This window comes from Oryx dammah, unplaced genomic scaffold (assembly GCF_014754425.2).
Source record: "Oryx dammah isolate SB20612 unplaced genomic scaffold, SCBI_Odam_1.1 HiC_scaffold_28, whole genome shotgun sequence".
In the NCBI taxonomy this organism is placed as follows: domain Eukaryota; kingdom Metazoa; phylum Chordata; class Mammalia; order Artiodactyla; family Bovidae; genus Oryx; species Oryx dammah.
In genome coordinates, this window is record NW_024070212.1 from 68,085,123 (window position 1) to 68,102,525 (window position 17,403).

Genomic DNA, 17,403 nt, shown 5'->3' on the forward strand with positions numbered 1-17,403 from the left:
ATCTATAAGGCTTCCTCATTTAAATATAAAATGCCACTTCAAATCACACATTTCTTCTTTGACAACCTTGGCCTCTCTCTAGCTGCTCTAGCCATCTGCTCCCCAAAGCAGCTTGGAGTCCTCTGTCTCAGGACCTAAGCTATTGAGCTAGAATGCTATTATGTCTCTACAGAGATGACTCTTGGTCTTTCAGGTCAGAAAACTCTGATAGTATAGAAAATTTGACTTCTACAGCAATGCACAGGAGTTATGGGGAAAGGAATCTGTAATTGTTAAAAACACAAGTTTTGGAATCAGAGTTGTATTTGAATCCTGGTTTTTCCACTTAGAAGCTATTATACACTTGAGGCAAAAAAAAAAAAAAAAAAAAAGAAATGGAGGGAAAAAAAAACCAACTTTAGAGAATAGAGGTAAGGATTAAGTGAGATAATGAACAGTTAGTAAGTGCTCAATAAAAGACCAAGGAGAACATTTAGTAAGTACTCAGTAAAAATGCTACCACTTTGAAGAGATTTTTCTTGTTTCCTTCATTTATACTCCAAACAATTGTTACACGGCTGTTTGCCTCTGAGACTACTGAAAAATAAAGTCGATATACACCATGAAATAGAGAAGCTCAGGTTCAGGTAGGGGCAGCCATAGATCAGTAAGCAAGTGTGAAACAGATATGTCCAGGCAGAGGGGGACCCCAGAGGCAGGAGTCATCAACTCACCCAAGGAAGTCAAAGAAGACAAGATTTGAGGTAAGAGTTGAAGGATGAATAGAAGTTTGTCAAGTTGTCAGGGTAGAAGCATGTTCCCCTGAGAGGGAAAGTGAAAATTTGATCTTGCTAGAGTTTAGGGTAGCAGAGGCGGAGACAGTGGTCATAATGCGGTTGGCAAAGGATGCTGGGGACAGATGATAAAGGGGCTTGAATGTCATGTGAAGGAGACTGGACTCTGACATTCTTGGGCCTTTAGGACACGTGGGAAAGCAGAACGTCATTAATGAGGTGATGCTCTTCACACTGGTAAGTGTGGCCGAGCTAGAACTGAGATCCATAGAAAACTCAGTCACCTTGAATGTGTCCAACCCTGACTTATACAAGGCAAACCTGAAGCCGGAGGTCAAATTACCCAGCATAGAATCTGACAAAGCAAAAACAGCACTAGGAATAGCTCATCTGAATCCTGGGCTTTCAACTTCCTCCACACCAAGGCCCACTTACATAAACCCAGGCTTCTTTGTCTAAAACTTGCATTTTCCCTACTAGATTCAAATACAAGTTCCAGGTGCCAGCATGCTTCACTGAGAAACAGCATCTTTCCCACTTTCTGAATATCAGAACCCTCAGCCCTGTCCACCAGAAATGGTGACCTCAGCTAGGAGCAAGGTTGGGGGTTTTCAAGGAGGAAATCTAGGAACAGCAATCTCTGGCAGTTGCAGAAACAAAATCAAAAGCCAGAGCGTCTTTCTTTGCCTGGAACTTGCAATCTAGGGTCTGTTTTACAATTGGAAACCAAGATATCAACACAGTAGCTGCTCCCTGCTCTTAATGAACTAACCCTCCCTTCCCAGGGCCTAGCAGAAAGCACGCCAGCCTAAGCAGGGCGTGTGTATGTGTGTGTGTGCGCGTGTGTTTTCATGTCGTAGGTGCCAAGGGAACCTGCCCACATAGTGGGTGTGTGTGTTCAGATCGCAGGTGCCTAGGGAACGAGAGCCATAGAGTTACAGCGCAGGGGCCTGGGTGTCCTCTCACATCTGGGCCCAGTAAAAGCGCTGGAAGCTGGGCTTCACTTCCAGCTTCCCGGGGCTCGGCTCCAGCAGCGCTTGGGCTTCTCTAAATCCTCCCCGCTTGCCTTCCTTCCCTCCTTAGCAACCGGAGGACGTGGATACCGCGGGCGGGTGAGGGCCTGGGAGGCTGCGTGCAGCCCGGGCGCCTAGGGGCGGCGGCCCAGCCCCAGTGCCCCGCGCACTGGTGACCGCAGTGCAGAACCACCCGGCAAAGGCAACTGTCGCGGCCCCGGCGTGCACAGGTCCCGCGAACGCATCCTCCGTGCCCGCCGCGGGTCCAAAAGGGATCCTGCAAAAATGAGCCATTCTCACCCTGCTGGGTAAGTGACAACTGGAGCTTTTCCACGCCGCGGCAGGTGGTGGCTGCAGCCAGCGGCCCCTCCGCCCGTTCCTCCTGCTGCTGAGGGAAGGGGCGAGCGGGGAGAGGGGGCTGGGGAGAGGAGGAAAAGAATACGGATTCTGGGTGGCAGCGAGGATGGCAGACATCCCAGGCTTCGTATCTCCCCTCTCCCCTCCCTCACTTCTTTCGATGACGTTTGCCCCCTTTGAAATGTTCACTCAGGAAGGATTTAAAAATGGATGTGAAAAATGCATACATTAAGCAGGGACATTAGCTGAGACCAAGAGGATCCTGCGTGGTGGAACATACATGTTTAAATACAAAAGCAAAGGTCAAAGCATGCGCATTCGTTTGGAGAATCAAGGCTTAGAGATAAATTCTCACTGTGGCGTCTTGCATTTAAACGAGTTGTGCGTTGATTTAACACGCATTGAGGGAGGTTTCCTGTGAGGGTACCCCATATTTCAGGATTTTTATCTGCCCCATCTCAAAAGGATCATAGGGGTTTTTTAAAAAAATATTGTGACCAGGGAGGTGGTGTGATGCAGGAAGGCAAGAAGGAAGAAGGAAGAAGGGTGCCTGTGTGTTTACACATGATCTCCTGTTGTGTTGGGCAGGGTGACTCCTTGGAAGACATATTTTGGCAATTATTCAGTCTGATTTAGAAAGTTAACACAGTCATTATTGGCTGTTGAAAAGAAAAAAATAAAACCAACCCCCAGTGGATCTTGGTCCTTTCATTGGAAGAGAGAGTATCCAGTTTCCTTTTGAATTAAACAATGTAATGCATATTAGTTGGGTTTTTTTTTATTATGATACATCTAGTAAGCAGATAATATCCTAGTTGATATTGCAACTAATTTGAAGATGCTTTCCTTTTTAATTGAATTTATTGCACATTTTCAAGAGCAGCAAATTAGCAGAGGACAACATATTTAAGATCATTCAGAGTTTGTGATGTCTGAAATACCACATTAGTCGCTGGGTTCAGTATTTATAGTCAAACTTAAAGATTTTGCTTTTTAATGAATTCTCTGAACGCAAGATATAAATGAAATTGTTTGAAAAAGCTAAAGGCCTATAAGGTGACCTGTTGTAAGTCAGTTTCAGAACTTTTTGGAAAGTGATGAAACTATGCCTAAGTAAGCTTTCTATTTTATCTTAAATTGAGTTTAGTTTAGGTACTTGAGGGGATCCTCTGGTCACTCAGATGGTAAAGAATCTGCCTGCAATGGCGGGAGACCAGGGCTCGATCCCTGCGTCTGGAAGATCCCTGGATGAGGTCATGGCAACCCATTTCAGTGTTCTGAAGAATACTGAAGAATCAATGGACAGAGGAACCTGGCAGGCTACAGTGCATGGGGTTGAAAAGAGTCAGACACGACTGAGCGACTAACACTTAGGTACTTGAAGGGTTTGAACTTCTGCTGAACTTCTGTGCAGTTTTAGTTGCTGTGGGTCAGTGGGATGTAAATAGCACTATTTTTCTGCAGCTGCTTTTTGTAGTGTCCACATTCAGGAAAATGAATGTGTCAGTCATGGTCGTCTTCCTATGTTTTTCAAGTTTTTGGCTAAGTCAGAATCTGATTAGACCATTTAATCATCTATTTTCAAATGTGGAAAAACCTGTAGCTGCTGACTAAATTGTGCATGATTAAGATTTCAGAAACTGAAGTGAAATTTTTCTGAAGCTCGATTAGTTCCAAGCACATGGGAAAAATAGGAAAATGTGTGATCTAGTAAAAGAGTGTGCTTCATGGTACTCTGTAAGAAAGATAGCAAGATGCAATAATAATCGTGCACTAAAGTTGTAGACACTGTGTCTCATTCATCTTTGTGCCCCCTCTGCTTATTCCTGTATAAAGTAGTGCTCAACAGCTGTTTGTGGAATGAATGATATCATCTGACAGTGCATCCAATCTAGAGGTGGATGGATTCACAAAAGAAAACCATATAAGAGCTAAATATTTATTAAATGCTTACCATGTGCCAGACTCTAGTCTACTGTTTTACAGGAAGTACCTCATTAATCTTCTTACTCACTTCATGAGGCAGATTCTAGTCACTCTTGTTTTCACACATAAGAAAACTGAGGACTGAGAAGTTTTCAGAGATTTCACAGGTAGGAGGGGTCAGGGCTCTAATAAAAAGCCAAGGAGTCCAGCTGCAGAGCCTGTGTGACTAACCTATACAGTATCTGCCTCTCATGGTCAAGAGCTGAGATGTGAGGGAGCCCTAAAAAGATGAAAATTCTCAATCAGATCAGACCAACCTCTGACAGGTGATAGTGGTACATAGCTATCAGTATTTTGATATAGAATTAGAAAATAATATTGTGATAGTGTCTATATGTATATATTTTTGTTTTTACTTCAAAAATAAATGAAAACAATAAACATAACAACTCCAAATGCCTTAAAAGTCACCCAAGAATAAAATTATTCAAATTGCTAAAGTTTTCCCTCAATATAAGTAGTCATTATTTTTCTTGTCTATGCTACCATTTGGAAAGAATAGAAGTTCCAGTAGCAAATAAAAGGTTTCATTAAAGCTGAGAAAGTTTTCCATCATTACTGAAGCAATTTGTATTTATTACATTTTACGATTTAAAGTGGTAATAAAATGCAGTTGTACAGCAAAACAGAAATTTAAAATTCCTAAAATTCCACCAGTCAATAAGATGCTTTCTCTTGGTGCTTGCTTTGAGTTCCACTGCTTCCTTAATTACAGCAGGAAACACTTGACGTAAAAATTGCAAAGGGCCTGGTGCTGACTTTGTTCCAATAGAGTTTGGAGTAAATAAAAATGGTCTTAAAAACTTCTGCCAAAGATTATAATAGAGACTTTGTTTCTGAGCTGCATTGTAATTTGGGGGAAGTCAACTATAACATACCGTTTCTGGCAATGCCGTCTCTAATGAAATTGTTTTAGGGTGGAAAATTTCAATTGATAGTCCCTCTAGTTTGTTCAATTTCATCCTGAGTTGCTATTTGTTTGTGTGGGTGTTTGTGGGTTATGCTCTAGTTCTGGAGGTGGAATGGGGATTTTATACCCCTCAGTCATGCATGAGGATAAAATGATATGGCTCTTCTCTCTCCTTCAAAGGATCATCACTGAATCCATGTGCAGTTGGCTCCGTGTGTGAAAGATAAGCTTGGCTCTGAGTAGAGATAGTCACACTCATCTGTAAATTTGCTTTGAGGAACTGGAAGAATGGGAAGCATTATAGTTTATGAGAAAATAAAAATGCAGAAGATGTATGTTGGGAAAGATTATTCCAAGGTTTTGAAACTTTTCTTTTTTGGTTTAGACTTATTAATTTATACCTTTTAATGTGAAGATATGTTTCTATAGTAACAGAAGATGCTGAACTGTGATTTAGAAAGAATGAGCATATCCTTAGTACTCTCAAATCACTCAGTTCTATTTCATCAAAGGCAGAGTACAAAGTGCTATAGGTAAAATTATCAATTTTTAGATAGTGTATAGTGTATATGTATATCCAAAAGTGACAAAGATTATAAACCAACATGTCATTTACATATGGAATAGCCACTGCATTTTGTCTCTGCCTTCTTTTTATCAATCCAGCATGGTATTTCTTGTTCTATTTTTTAAAAATGATATATAATTAACATGCAACCTTATATTAGTTGCAGGTATACAACATAATGATTTGATAGTTGTCTACTTTGTGAAATGATCACCACAGGTACCAAATGATCTCACGTATATGTGGAATCTAAAACCACAACCACAACAACATGAACTCATAGATACAGAGAGTAGATTGGTGGTGGCCAGGGATCGGGGGGTGGGGGAGCACTTGGAGAATGGGGGAAGGTGGTCAAAGTACAAACCTCCAGTTATAGAGTAAGTAACTCATATGGATGTGATGTTCATCATGGTGACAGTAGTTAATAATACTGTATTTTAAATTTGAAAGTGGCTAAGGGAGTAGATCTTAAAAGTTATCATCACACACGCACACACACACACACACACACGTACATAATTTGTAACTTACGTCTCTTGTTGACTGTTAATGAAACTGATTACAGTATCTTTGCCTTCCTAGCAAGTGTAGTACTTTGTAGTAGCATTCTAGTCTCCTTGTTGCTCACAGCTCCTGCCACCAAAGTTATCTGTGGCACAGAATTTCAGACTTGAAGTAATTAAATATTTGATTTCAAATTGGGTAGTTTCTATTTACCTTCATATTCAGTATTAACATGACTTCATGGAGTAAATTGTTTCTGGTTAAAGGAAGTGAACTGAACACGCTCATTTGTCTTGGCTTCCTCTCTGATCATTTTGTTACAGAGTTTGTTCTCTTATTTTTTTATAGAAGAGATGTCATCTCTTATCCCTTTGCTTAACAAACCTGTTCACATAACTAGATGGGAATGGAAAGGGATTTGTTATTTGTTTTATTCCTGCATGAGTGCATGCTAAGTTGTTTCAGTCGTGTTCGACTCTTTGCAACTGTGGACTATAGCCCACCAGGCTCCTCTGTCTATGGCGATTCTCCAACAAGAATACTGGAGTTGGTTGCCATGCCCTCCTCCAGGGAATCTTCCCGACCCAGGGATCAAACCCCATGTCTCTTATGTCTCCTGCACTGGCAGGCAAGTTCTTTACCACTAGCACCACCTGGGAAGCCCTATTTGCTTTACAACATCACTCAGTTCTTTGAAGTTTTCAGAGATATATGACAAACATCACATAGTGATCTATTACCCCTTTTTTTCAATGATCTGTCAAATTACAGCTCAATTAGGTCCTCCTTCAGTTGTGCTGGAAGCAAACCTTGGAAACTACTTGCAATCATGTTTGTTGCCCAGTCAAAGCCATTTATTATATCAACACCTACATAATACTTCAAATTGTCCCTTTGTCTCACAAATGTTTTTCTAAGTTCAGTACACCCTAAGAAGACACCGTATGGTGAGACTGATGTATTTCTTTTGTGAAAGTGGAAAGTTGATTACAAAACAGAAAGGCGGGAGGTGGCTCAATATGGCTTGGAGTGCATTTTTTAGGCAGACCAGTATTAGGAGAGTATACAGAGGAAACTTAAAGGGTCTAGAGATTGATTCCCTTCAAACAAGCCTTGCCTGGGTTCCCCTAGGAAATCTCTGGGTATCCCAAGGGAGTGCATATCCCAGTTTACAAACTTCTGGTTTAGCACACAGGGCGCTGTCAAATGCAGGCTGCTGTGTAGCAATCCACACTTCTTTCTCTCATTCCCTATTGAAGATTGGCATCTCTTAGCTGTTAGAAGTAGAGACTTCCCCCAATTTATTTTGGTTATTAATAACTATGAAAAGTTTTGGGGGGAGATAAGAAAATAAAGCATTTTTAATGTTCAACTGACTCATTGTGCAATTCTAAAATCAACCTCAAATAATCCTGATCTGGGATGCTTATGTATTTTCAGGACTTTTGCTTTCCACAGATATCAGTTTCAATGAAAACTTCAGATTCTAGAATTTAGTACTGAAAAAATCCTTAAGCTGATTTGCTGATTTTGGTACAAAACAAAAGAAGTAGTATGCACATTGAATCTTTGGATCTTTCCCTCTGTGACTTACTCACTTCCCCATACAAATAGTTGAAAATCATATATTCTTTGGAATGATTCCATAACTGTCTGTCAATTTAAAATAAACTGTCCAATTAGGTGGGGTTAGGAACCAGAGGTCAAATTGCCAACATCCCCTGGATCATCAAAAAAGTAAGAGAGTTCCAGAAAAACATCTATTTCTGCTTTATTGACTATGCCAAAGCCTTTGACTGTGTGGATCACAATAAACTGTGGAAAATTCTGGAAGAGATAGGAATACCAGACCACTTGACCTGCCTCTTGAGAAACCTATATGCAGGTCAGGAAGCAACAGTTAGAACTGGACATGGGACAATAGACTGGTTCCAAATAGGAAAAAGAGTACATCAAGGCTGTATATTGTCACCCTGCTTATTTAACTTATATGCAGAGTATATCATGAGAAATGCTGGACTGGAAGAAGCACAAGCTGGAATCAAGATTGCCAGGAGAAATATCAGTCACCTCAGATATGCAGATGACGCCACCTTTATGGCAGAAAGTGAAGAGGAACTCTTGATGAAAGTGAAAGAGGAGAGTGAAAAAGTTGGCTTAAAGCTTAACATTCAGAAAACTAAGATCATGGCATTCAGTCCCATCACTTCATGGGAAATAGATGGGGAAACAGTAGAAACAGTGTCAGACTTTATTTTGGGGGGCTCCAAAATCACTGCAGATGGTGATTACAGCCATGAAATTAAAAGATGCTTACTCCTTGGAAGAAAAGTTATGACCAACCTAGATAGCATATTCAAAAGCAGAGACATTACTTTGCCGACTAAGGTCCATGTAGTCAAGGCTATGGTTTTTCCAGTGGTCATGGATGGATGTGAGAGTTGGACTGTGAAGAAGGCTGAGCACTGAAGAATTGATGCTTTTGAACTGTGGTGTTGGAGAAGACTCTTGAGAGTCCCTTGGACTGCAAGGAGATCCAACCAGTCCATTCTAAAGGAGATCAGTCCTGGGTGTTCGTTGGAAGGACTGATGCTGAGGCTGAAACTCCAATACTTTGGCCACCTCATGCGAAGAGTTGACTCACTGGAAAAGACTCTGATTCTGGGAGGGATTGGGGCAGGAGGAGAAGGGGATGACAGAGGATGAGACGGCTGGATGGCATCACTGACTCGATGCACGTGAATTTGGGTAAACTCCAAGAGATGGTGATGGACAGGGAGGCCTGGCATGCTGCAATTCATGGGGTCACAAAGAGTTGGAGACAACTGAGCAACTGAACTGAACTGAAAATTTGTGAAAAAGAGGAAAAAAAAGTTAAATTTCTGCATTCATACTGGTTTGCTAGTGTCTTTTGTCACTTTTCTCTAAACTTGAAATCTGAAATGATACATTATGAATATGATTTATATTTTTAAAGAGGATGAGGAAAGAGGAGAATCAGTTGAGGCATTCAGAGGAAAACCTTTGTCAGTACAAAAAAGGACATACATTTATGCTTTCAATAAAAATAAGATAAATATAAATGTGGACTTCTGAGGTGGTGTTAGTGGTAAAGAACCTGCCTGCCAATGCAGGAAATATAAGAGATATAGGTTTGATTCCTGGGTGGGGAAGATCTCCTGGAGGAGGGCATGGCAACCCAACCCAATATTCTTACACTTTCCCTTGCTTACTCACTCCCTGAGCTGGGGGTGAGCTTGTTCCTTATATGGGGTGAGAGTAGGGGTTTATCCAGGGGTTGGGTCAGAGGGTGGCTTAGATAGTTTGCCCACCCCTTAGTGCAGGGGCATGTGCAGTACCCCAATGTGGCTCTGGGCTCTTCAAAGCAGCAGTTGGGTTTTTTGGTCTCTTTGTATCTTTTGTCCAGAATTTGACCCAGCTGCCGCAAGCATGTAGTTATTTTTCATCCCATATAGTTTCTTTGTATTTTGTTGCTGGAGGAGAGATGTGTTCAGGTGCAAGCACTGCAGCACCGCAACAAGGGCTCCCCAATCCCAGCCTGTCTCACTGATTGCATTGAACAGGACTTGGTTAGTGCCCTCAAAAGTAGATTATTTGTGTTGGACACTGCATTTTGACTTTTTCCTTAGTTCCTTGTTTTGTCCTAGCTCCTATGGTTCAAGCATATGAATAATTACTGAATAGTATGGTATACATAAAACTATTATTATACTTTATGAATTAAAATTTCAATGATAATTTTTACTACATAGTTCATTTGTATCTTGTGTTGGCTAAAAATTCAACCCAAATGTGTGTGTGTGTGTATGTGTGTGTGTGTATGTGTTATTTGCTCAACTGTGTCCAACTCTGTGTGATCCCATGGCTCCTCTGTCCATGGAATTTTCCAGGCAAGAATGCCAGAGTGGGTAGCCATTCTCTTCTCCAGAGGATCTTCCCAACCCAGGGATCAAACCCAAATCTCCTGCATTGCAGGCAGATTCTTCACCATCTGGGCCATCAGGGAAGCCCCAACCCAAATGTAATACTGCATTATACCTTTGTTTCCAGCCCAGAAGAAGCCATTTGGTTCTTTCACTACCCAGAGGCACCAAATCACTCTGTTTGTAGGGCTCCCGGTTAGAGAACACATCCTTCATTGACAAGATCATTGCTGTGCCTTGTTGTATCAGAAAATATATTTGAATTAAACTTATCCACCTGGGAGCTTGCCTTTCTGGATTAATGTCTTTCCAGAGAAAAGAGGAAAAGATGTGACAAGTTCAGTAGCCACAGCTTGAAAAATCATGCTTTAGAGAGATTCTGGTCGATATTAGGATTAAAGGTTTTTTGAGAATTGTTGTCAAATTGTTTTTATAGTAAGCTGCAAGAAATGTACTTAACAAGTGAAGAACATTTTGAATGTAGGTGTATGGATTTGGATTTTTAAATAATTTCTCATTGTCTGGTGAGACCCCTCTCACTATTCCTCTTTCTGTCTCCTGCCCCTTTTGGGTGGTAAACTTTTGTCTATGGGCAGATTACCATAAGGTGCAGTTTCTTCTTGTGCCCTGTTCTCTGGGGACTGTCTTTGGAGAGTTTCATTATCCTCTTGTCATCCATCCGAGTTCCCTGCACAGATGTGGTAGGATCCAGGAGGTATCTGTTTTCTGTTTTGATGGATCATCAATGATCTTTTCCGTTTGTCAGCACAGATAATTCAGAGTCAAAGTGCAGTAGCTTGCATTTCTTTGAACCCAGGAAGCATGTTCTTTGGTACCTTTGTCTAAGTCCATGTTACCTACTTAAATCGATCACCTTTCTGGTTATAGCTGTGTTTGGGGCTAAATTTTGTCTCTCCCCTCCCTACAAATTTTTATGTTGAAGCCTAACACCCAATACTTCAGCTATAACTATATTTGTAAGTGAAAGTGAAGTCGCTCAGTCGTGCCCTACTCTTTGCGACCCCATGGACAGTAGCCTGCACCAAGCTCCTCCATCCATGGGATTTTTCAGGCAAAAGTACTGGAGTGGGTTGCCATTTCCTTCTCCAGGGAATCTTCCTGACCCAGGAATCAAACCCAGGTCTCCTGCATTGTATACAGATGCTTTACCATCTGAGCCACCAGGGAAGTCTTTAAAGAGTTAATTAAGCTGAAATGAGGCCAATGGTGTGGGCCTCAATCGAGTATGACTGTTGTCCCTATAAGAAGAGGAGATTAGAACACAGACACGTACATACAGAGAGAAGACCATGAGAAGGTATTGGGAGAAGATGGCCATCTGTAGGCCTAAGAGAAAGGCTGGGGCTTATCCTTCCCTAATGGCCCACAGAAGAAATCAACCCTGTTGACAGCTTGATGTTGGACTTCCAGCCTCTAAAACTATGAGACAGTACATTTCTGTTTAAACAATCCAGTCTGCAGTACTTTGTTATGGAATCCCTAGTACTCTTGCCTGGAAAATCCCATGGATGGAGGAGCCTGGTGGGCTGCAGTCCATGGGGATGGAATCCCTAGTACTCTTGCCTGGAAAATCCCAGGGACGGGGGAGCCTCATGGGCTGCCAACTATGGGATCGCACAGAGTTGGACACGACTGAAGCGACTTAGCAGCAGCAGCAGCAGCAGTGCAATGATACTACCTGTTTGCAACTCCTGATGCTATTTTTTTTCCAACTTGGTCCTTCTAAAGCTGAAGATGGTTTTTATGACATGTGTAGGATAACTGAAAATAAGTTATTTAACAATATGAGGGTCATAGGGAGTGGAGATTGCAAGCCAGAAATTCAAAAAGGGAGATAAAAATGAAAGCAAACAGAAAATATGATTAAAGGACTAAGTGAAGAGAAATAATTAAGGCAATAAGTCAATGATCTCTACTAGTAAGTGTTGAGCTTTTCTTTTGTTAAGTCTGATTAGTAATCAAATTACTCCCCACCTCTCAGTGTCTGACACTACTTGGGATAGAAAATTGAACATTTGAAGCTGGTGATCCATTTCTCTATGAAGGTTATTATTTTCTTATAATAGTAATAAATATTTATAAATTAATGAAAATTCTTAGGGCAAAATATTGAAACAAGAGAAGACACAGCAGGGAACTAAACAGACAATATAAATTGCACATAGTAGTTATGAAACAGCATTAAAAGCTAAGGATTTTAAATTGAATTGAATCATAATGTTTTATAGTAGCAGTTAATTTGGCATTCTCTATATACCATGGATGATAATATTTCATATTTGTGAATATTATGTGGCTCTCATTTTAAGAAGTTGTCTCTCTTCATAGTTTGCTCGAAGATATTTACAATAATATTGTTTTTGTTGCTTAGATTCAAATAAAACTAATCTGCTGTAAATTAGAATAATAGACTTAGAAAGGATCTCAAATCTCTTGGTACTAGTGACACAATAGATTTTTTATTTTCCCTCTTATACTTATCTATATTTTGAAGTTTTTCTATGTGGAAAAATTCAAAGAGGGAAATGAAAATTGCTTGAAATCCTCCCATCCATAAATAATCATTTTGGTCATTTTCTTTCTTCTTCATTTTTCTGTGGAATATTCCTATTTTTAAGCGATACTATCAAGGCTCTCTTTTAAAAAAAGATGTTTCTAAGATTCTACTGTTTTATTTTTTTTAATTTTTATTTTTACTTTATTTTGCTTTACAATACTGTATTGGTTTTACCATACATTGACATGAATCAGCCACGGGTGTACATGAGTTCCCAAACATGAACCCCCTTCCCCCTCCATCTCTCTGGATCATCCCCATGCACCAGCCCCAAGCATCCTGTATCCTGTATCGAACATAGACTGGCGATTTGTTTCTTACATGATAGGATACATGTTTCAATGCCATTCTCCCAAATCATCCCACCCTCTCCGTCTCCCACAGAGTTCAAAAGTCCGTTCTACAGATCTGTGTCTCTTTTGCTATCTCACATACAGGGTCATCATTACCATCTTTCTAAATTCCATATATATGCGTTAGTATACCGTATTGGTGTTTTTCTTTCTGGCTTACTTCACTCTGTATGATAGGCTCCAGTTTCATCCATCTCATTAGAACTGATTCAAATGTATTCTTTTTAATGGCTGAGTAATACTCCATTGTGTATATGTACCACAGCTTTCTTATCCATTCATCTGCTGATGGACATCTAGGTTGTTTCCATGTCCTGGCTATTATAAACAGTGCTGCAATGAACATTGGGGTACACGTGTCTCTTTCAATTCTGGTGGACAACGTGGAAGAAATGGACAAATTCTTAGAAAAGTACAGCTTTCCAAAACTGAACCAGGAAGAAATAGATAATCTTAACAGACCCATCACAAGCACGGAAATTGAAACTGTAATCAGAAATCTTCCAGCAAACAAAAACCCAGGTCCAGATGGCTTCACAGCTGAATTCAACCAAAAATTTAGAGAAGAGCTAACACCTATCCTGCTCAAACTCTTCCAGAAAATTGCAGAGGAAGGTAAACTTCCAAACTCATTCTATGAGGCCACCATCACCCTAATACCAAAACCTGACAAAGATGCCACAAAAAAAGGAAAGCTACAGGCCAATATCACTGATGAACATAGATGCAAAAATCCTTAACAAAATTCTAGCAATCAGAATCCAACAACACATTAAAAAGATCATACATCATGACCAAGTGGGCTTTATCCCAGGGATGCAAGGATTCTTCAATATCTGCAAATCAATCAATGTAATTCACCACATTAACAAATTGAAAAATAAAAGCCATATGATTATCTCAATAGATGCAGAGAAGGCCTTTGACAAAATTCAACATCCATTTATGATGAAGACTCTGCTGTTTTAAAGTACCATATGGGCACTGCCCTCATAGTGTTCCAGTTGTCTTCCTACTTTTAACTAAAATGAAAACTCTTTGAGGTATAAACCACATCTCTCTATATCTTGCGTTTGTCCAATATCCCTAGGATTTAGCTCAGGAATTGCTGACATATGTCACCTGTTTTAGTGACCATTTATGGTAAATTCTAAGAGTACATTAGCTCATCAATTCAATTAATATTTGCTGAGTGCTTACTATATTATCATATTCAGCACATATTTATTTCCAGAAAGTCATTTGAGTTCTAGAAAAGACCAGAATAGTACATTTTATTTTTTAAAAAAGATTTAAAAGTCACTGACCTTCCTTAAATTTTGCCATCCTTGGGCAGCAGGGTGATTAGTAAGTATCAGACAGAAATATTTTCATTGGCAAGTAACAGAAAGCCAAATGGGCTTCCCTGGTGGCTCAGATGGTAAAGAATCTGCCTGCAAAGCAGGAGACCTGGGTTGGATTCCTGGGTCAGGAAGATACCCTGGAGAAGGGAAAGGCTACCCACTCCAGTATTCTTGCCTGGAGAATTCCATGGACAGAGGAGCCTGGAGGGCTACAGTCCATGGGGTCACCAAGAGTTGGACACAACTGAGCAACTAACACTTTCACTTAAAATTATAACAACACTTACTGTTTATTTCACAAGTAGTTGGGGGGTAGGTGATTCTATTTTATGATATCAAGGTCCTTATTTTAAATTTTTTTGGTCTTTTCCTTATGGTACCAAGATGACCATCCTAGATCCATGTATGATAGCTTTATAAAACCATCCCAAACTGAAAGGAAAAACATGGATGAAAAAAATGACTTTTTCAGTTCTAATGAGGTGGATGAACCTAGAGCCTATTATTCAGAGTGAAGTAAGTCAGAAAGAGAAAACAAATATCATATATTAATGCATATATATGAAATCTAGAAAGATGGTACTAATGAATCTATTTGCAGGGCAGCAGTGGAGATACAGACATAGAGAACAGACTTATGGACACAGTAGGGGAAGAAAAGGGTGGGATGAATTGAGAGAGTAGCATGGAAACATATGTATTACCGTATGTAAAATAGATAGCCAGTGGGAATTTGCTGTATGATGCAAGGAGCTCAAACTGGTGCTCTGTGATAACCTAGAGGAGTGGAATGGGATAGGAGGTGGGATGGAGTTTCAAGAGGGAGGGGACGTTTGTATATCTGTGGCTGACTCAGGTTGATATGTGGCAGAAACCGCACAATATTGTAAAGGATAATATTGTAATTATCCACCAATTAGAAATAAATAAATTTTAAAAAATAAAAAGGAAAGTAAAGATAAAGATGGCTTTCTTTTAATCTGGGAGGAAAACATTTCTAGAAGTTTTCACTAGACTTTCCTTTATATCTTGTTGCCCAAGAACTGCATCAATGAACATGCCTGCTTACCAGAGTGGGAAAGAATAGGTTTGGCTTTCCTAACATCTGTGGGCAATAGGCAAGAGAGAATGGTTTGGGAAAGGTTTCTGGGAGCCAGTCAACAGTGTCCAGTGCAGAGCCTCAGTAATGAGCTGTCTGGCTCAGGATATGGGTAGTCTGAGCTGAGATTTGCCACATAGCTGCTGTGTGACCCTACGTAAATTCTCTATCGTGTCTCTAACTTGTTTTTTTCATCCTTGTGGAACATATGTCTGCTTTGTAGGTTTTGTGAGGATTGAATGAAATACTTTAAAGCATTTAGCACAGGGCCTAGCACATAGAAAGTGTTAATGTGCTAACTGAGTGCCTTAGAGCTTAGATGCAACATATGTGAGTAAGCCCAACTTTCTGTAGGAGAACTACCATACCCAAGTCCTGAGCCAGATGTAGAGTTGGATTAATTGGACAAGGTATGCTAGAGAGATTAAATTTGGGGGAAGAGTTTTGAAAGAGGGGAGAAAAGATACCTGGACATATTTTAAAAAAGTAAAAAGTATTCTCTAAAATCAGTATTGTAAGTACAATCATCATTGCCAGGGTAAGAGTAGCCAGTTGTGACTTTGAATAAGTGAAAGAAGACAACATTGTGTGTTTATTTAGTTGACAAACTCTTAGGAGCCGTCAAAGGTGCTGTAAAACCAAGCAAAATCTGGCTTACCTGGGAAGTTGATATTTCAAATTTGTTTTTGTCTCTTTCAAGACTCTCTTTTGCTCAGGTTTCAGAACCTTGGATATGATACCAAGTGTGTGCACTAGGATTTCCTTTCTTAACTGAAAGATCTTTGCCTTCAATTCTAAGTAAGAAATTAATTTCTGATTTATCTCTGTTCATCTCCAAAATCTTTTTAAAAGTGAGTTTGAGTGCCTTTTCTCCTTGAAATTAGGCTCTCTGTCTCTAAATGCCAGCAAATGACTTTTTCACCACAATTTGTAGGGATTTACATAAGGTTATCACTGTTAAATTCTTTCTTATAAAAACTCTCCTTCCCCCCAATCAGACTTGAGACTGAGAGCTTTGACCCTGGCTGGTATCTTCCAGAATTGGAAGTAGGTTTAAGGAGTGGGCAAGGCTAATCTCAGGCTAGTCTGTAGAGAGGGGTTTGAGGTTCCAGTTCTTAGTGAGGATATTGACTCAGAAGGGAAGAAGTCTGGTTTCAGGGCCAAATACAAGAGCAAGGAGGAAGAACTGATCCCAAAGTCCCAGGGATCTCAAGTGACAGAGAGCAGGGCAGCTCAAGAAGGAAGCTGGGGTGTGGGACTGAAGAACATTGAGAAATTGTTCTGGGGAGTGTGGGCAGAAGGCTGGAACGCTTAAAAGGGAAAACAAGCAAAGGTTTAAAGTATCTGCAGGATTAGAAGTGTGTGAAAACTGTCCTTATTTTTTTGTATTTCTCTAAATGGAAAGAAATGATATTCCAAGAGGAAACTCAATGTTTCATTAAAAAAAAATAGGAAATAAGCATGCCACAGTAGAAAGAGGAGCATGTTTGGAGTCAGGAAGATAGAGGTTTGAATCTCAGTTGTGCTTTATGTGAACTCAAGAAAGTCAATTTCCTTTGTGTCTCACTTTTCTCTTTCAAAAAATGGGGTAAATATAAATACATCCCTTGCAGGAATGTTGGCACATGTTACAAACTCAATGAATGGCAGCTGTTGCATATTTACTTTGATCTTTGTGCAAAGCATATGCTGCATATGTATTTTTCTCTGTTTGTTTTTTCCTCTGGTTCTATTTTTCAAGCTCTGTTGAGATATAACTGACAAATAAAGCCGTATAAGTTTAAGGTGAACAATGATGATGATTTTATATATGTATATATTATGAAATGATTATTATAAGATTAATTATAAAATCCTTAAAATTTCATTCTTAAAGTACATCAACCAAAAATACGTAAATATACAGCCCAAAATAAGTAGAAATAGACTAAACTAACTGAGAGGGAAGATGAATGTATTTCTAGTCCATAAA

The 17,403-nt window shown here is 39.9% G+C and overlaps 1 protein-coding gene across 1 annotated transcript in view; it reads left to right on the forward strand.

The window, feature by feature from the left end:
- The first annotated feature begins 1,987 nt into the window (after positions 1-1,987).
- Positions 1,988-17,403, forward strand: part of ERICH3 (glutamate rich 3) — a 125,278-nt gene continuing 109,862 nt past the window's right edge. The window contains exon 1 of the mRNA XM_040232552.1: positions 1,988-2,094. Within this exon, the coding sequence (XP_040088486.1) occupies positions 2,072-2,094 (23 nt within the window). The 5' untranslated portion in view covers positions 1,988-2,071. The remainder of the gene's footprint in view (positions 2,095-17,403) is intronic.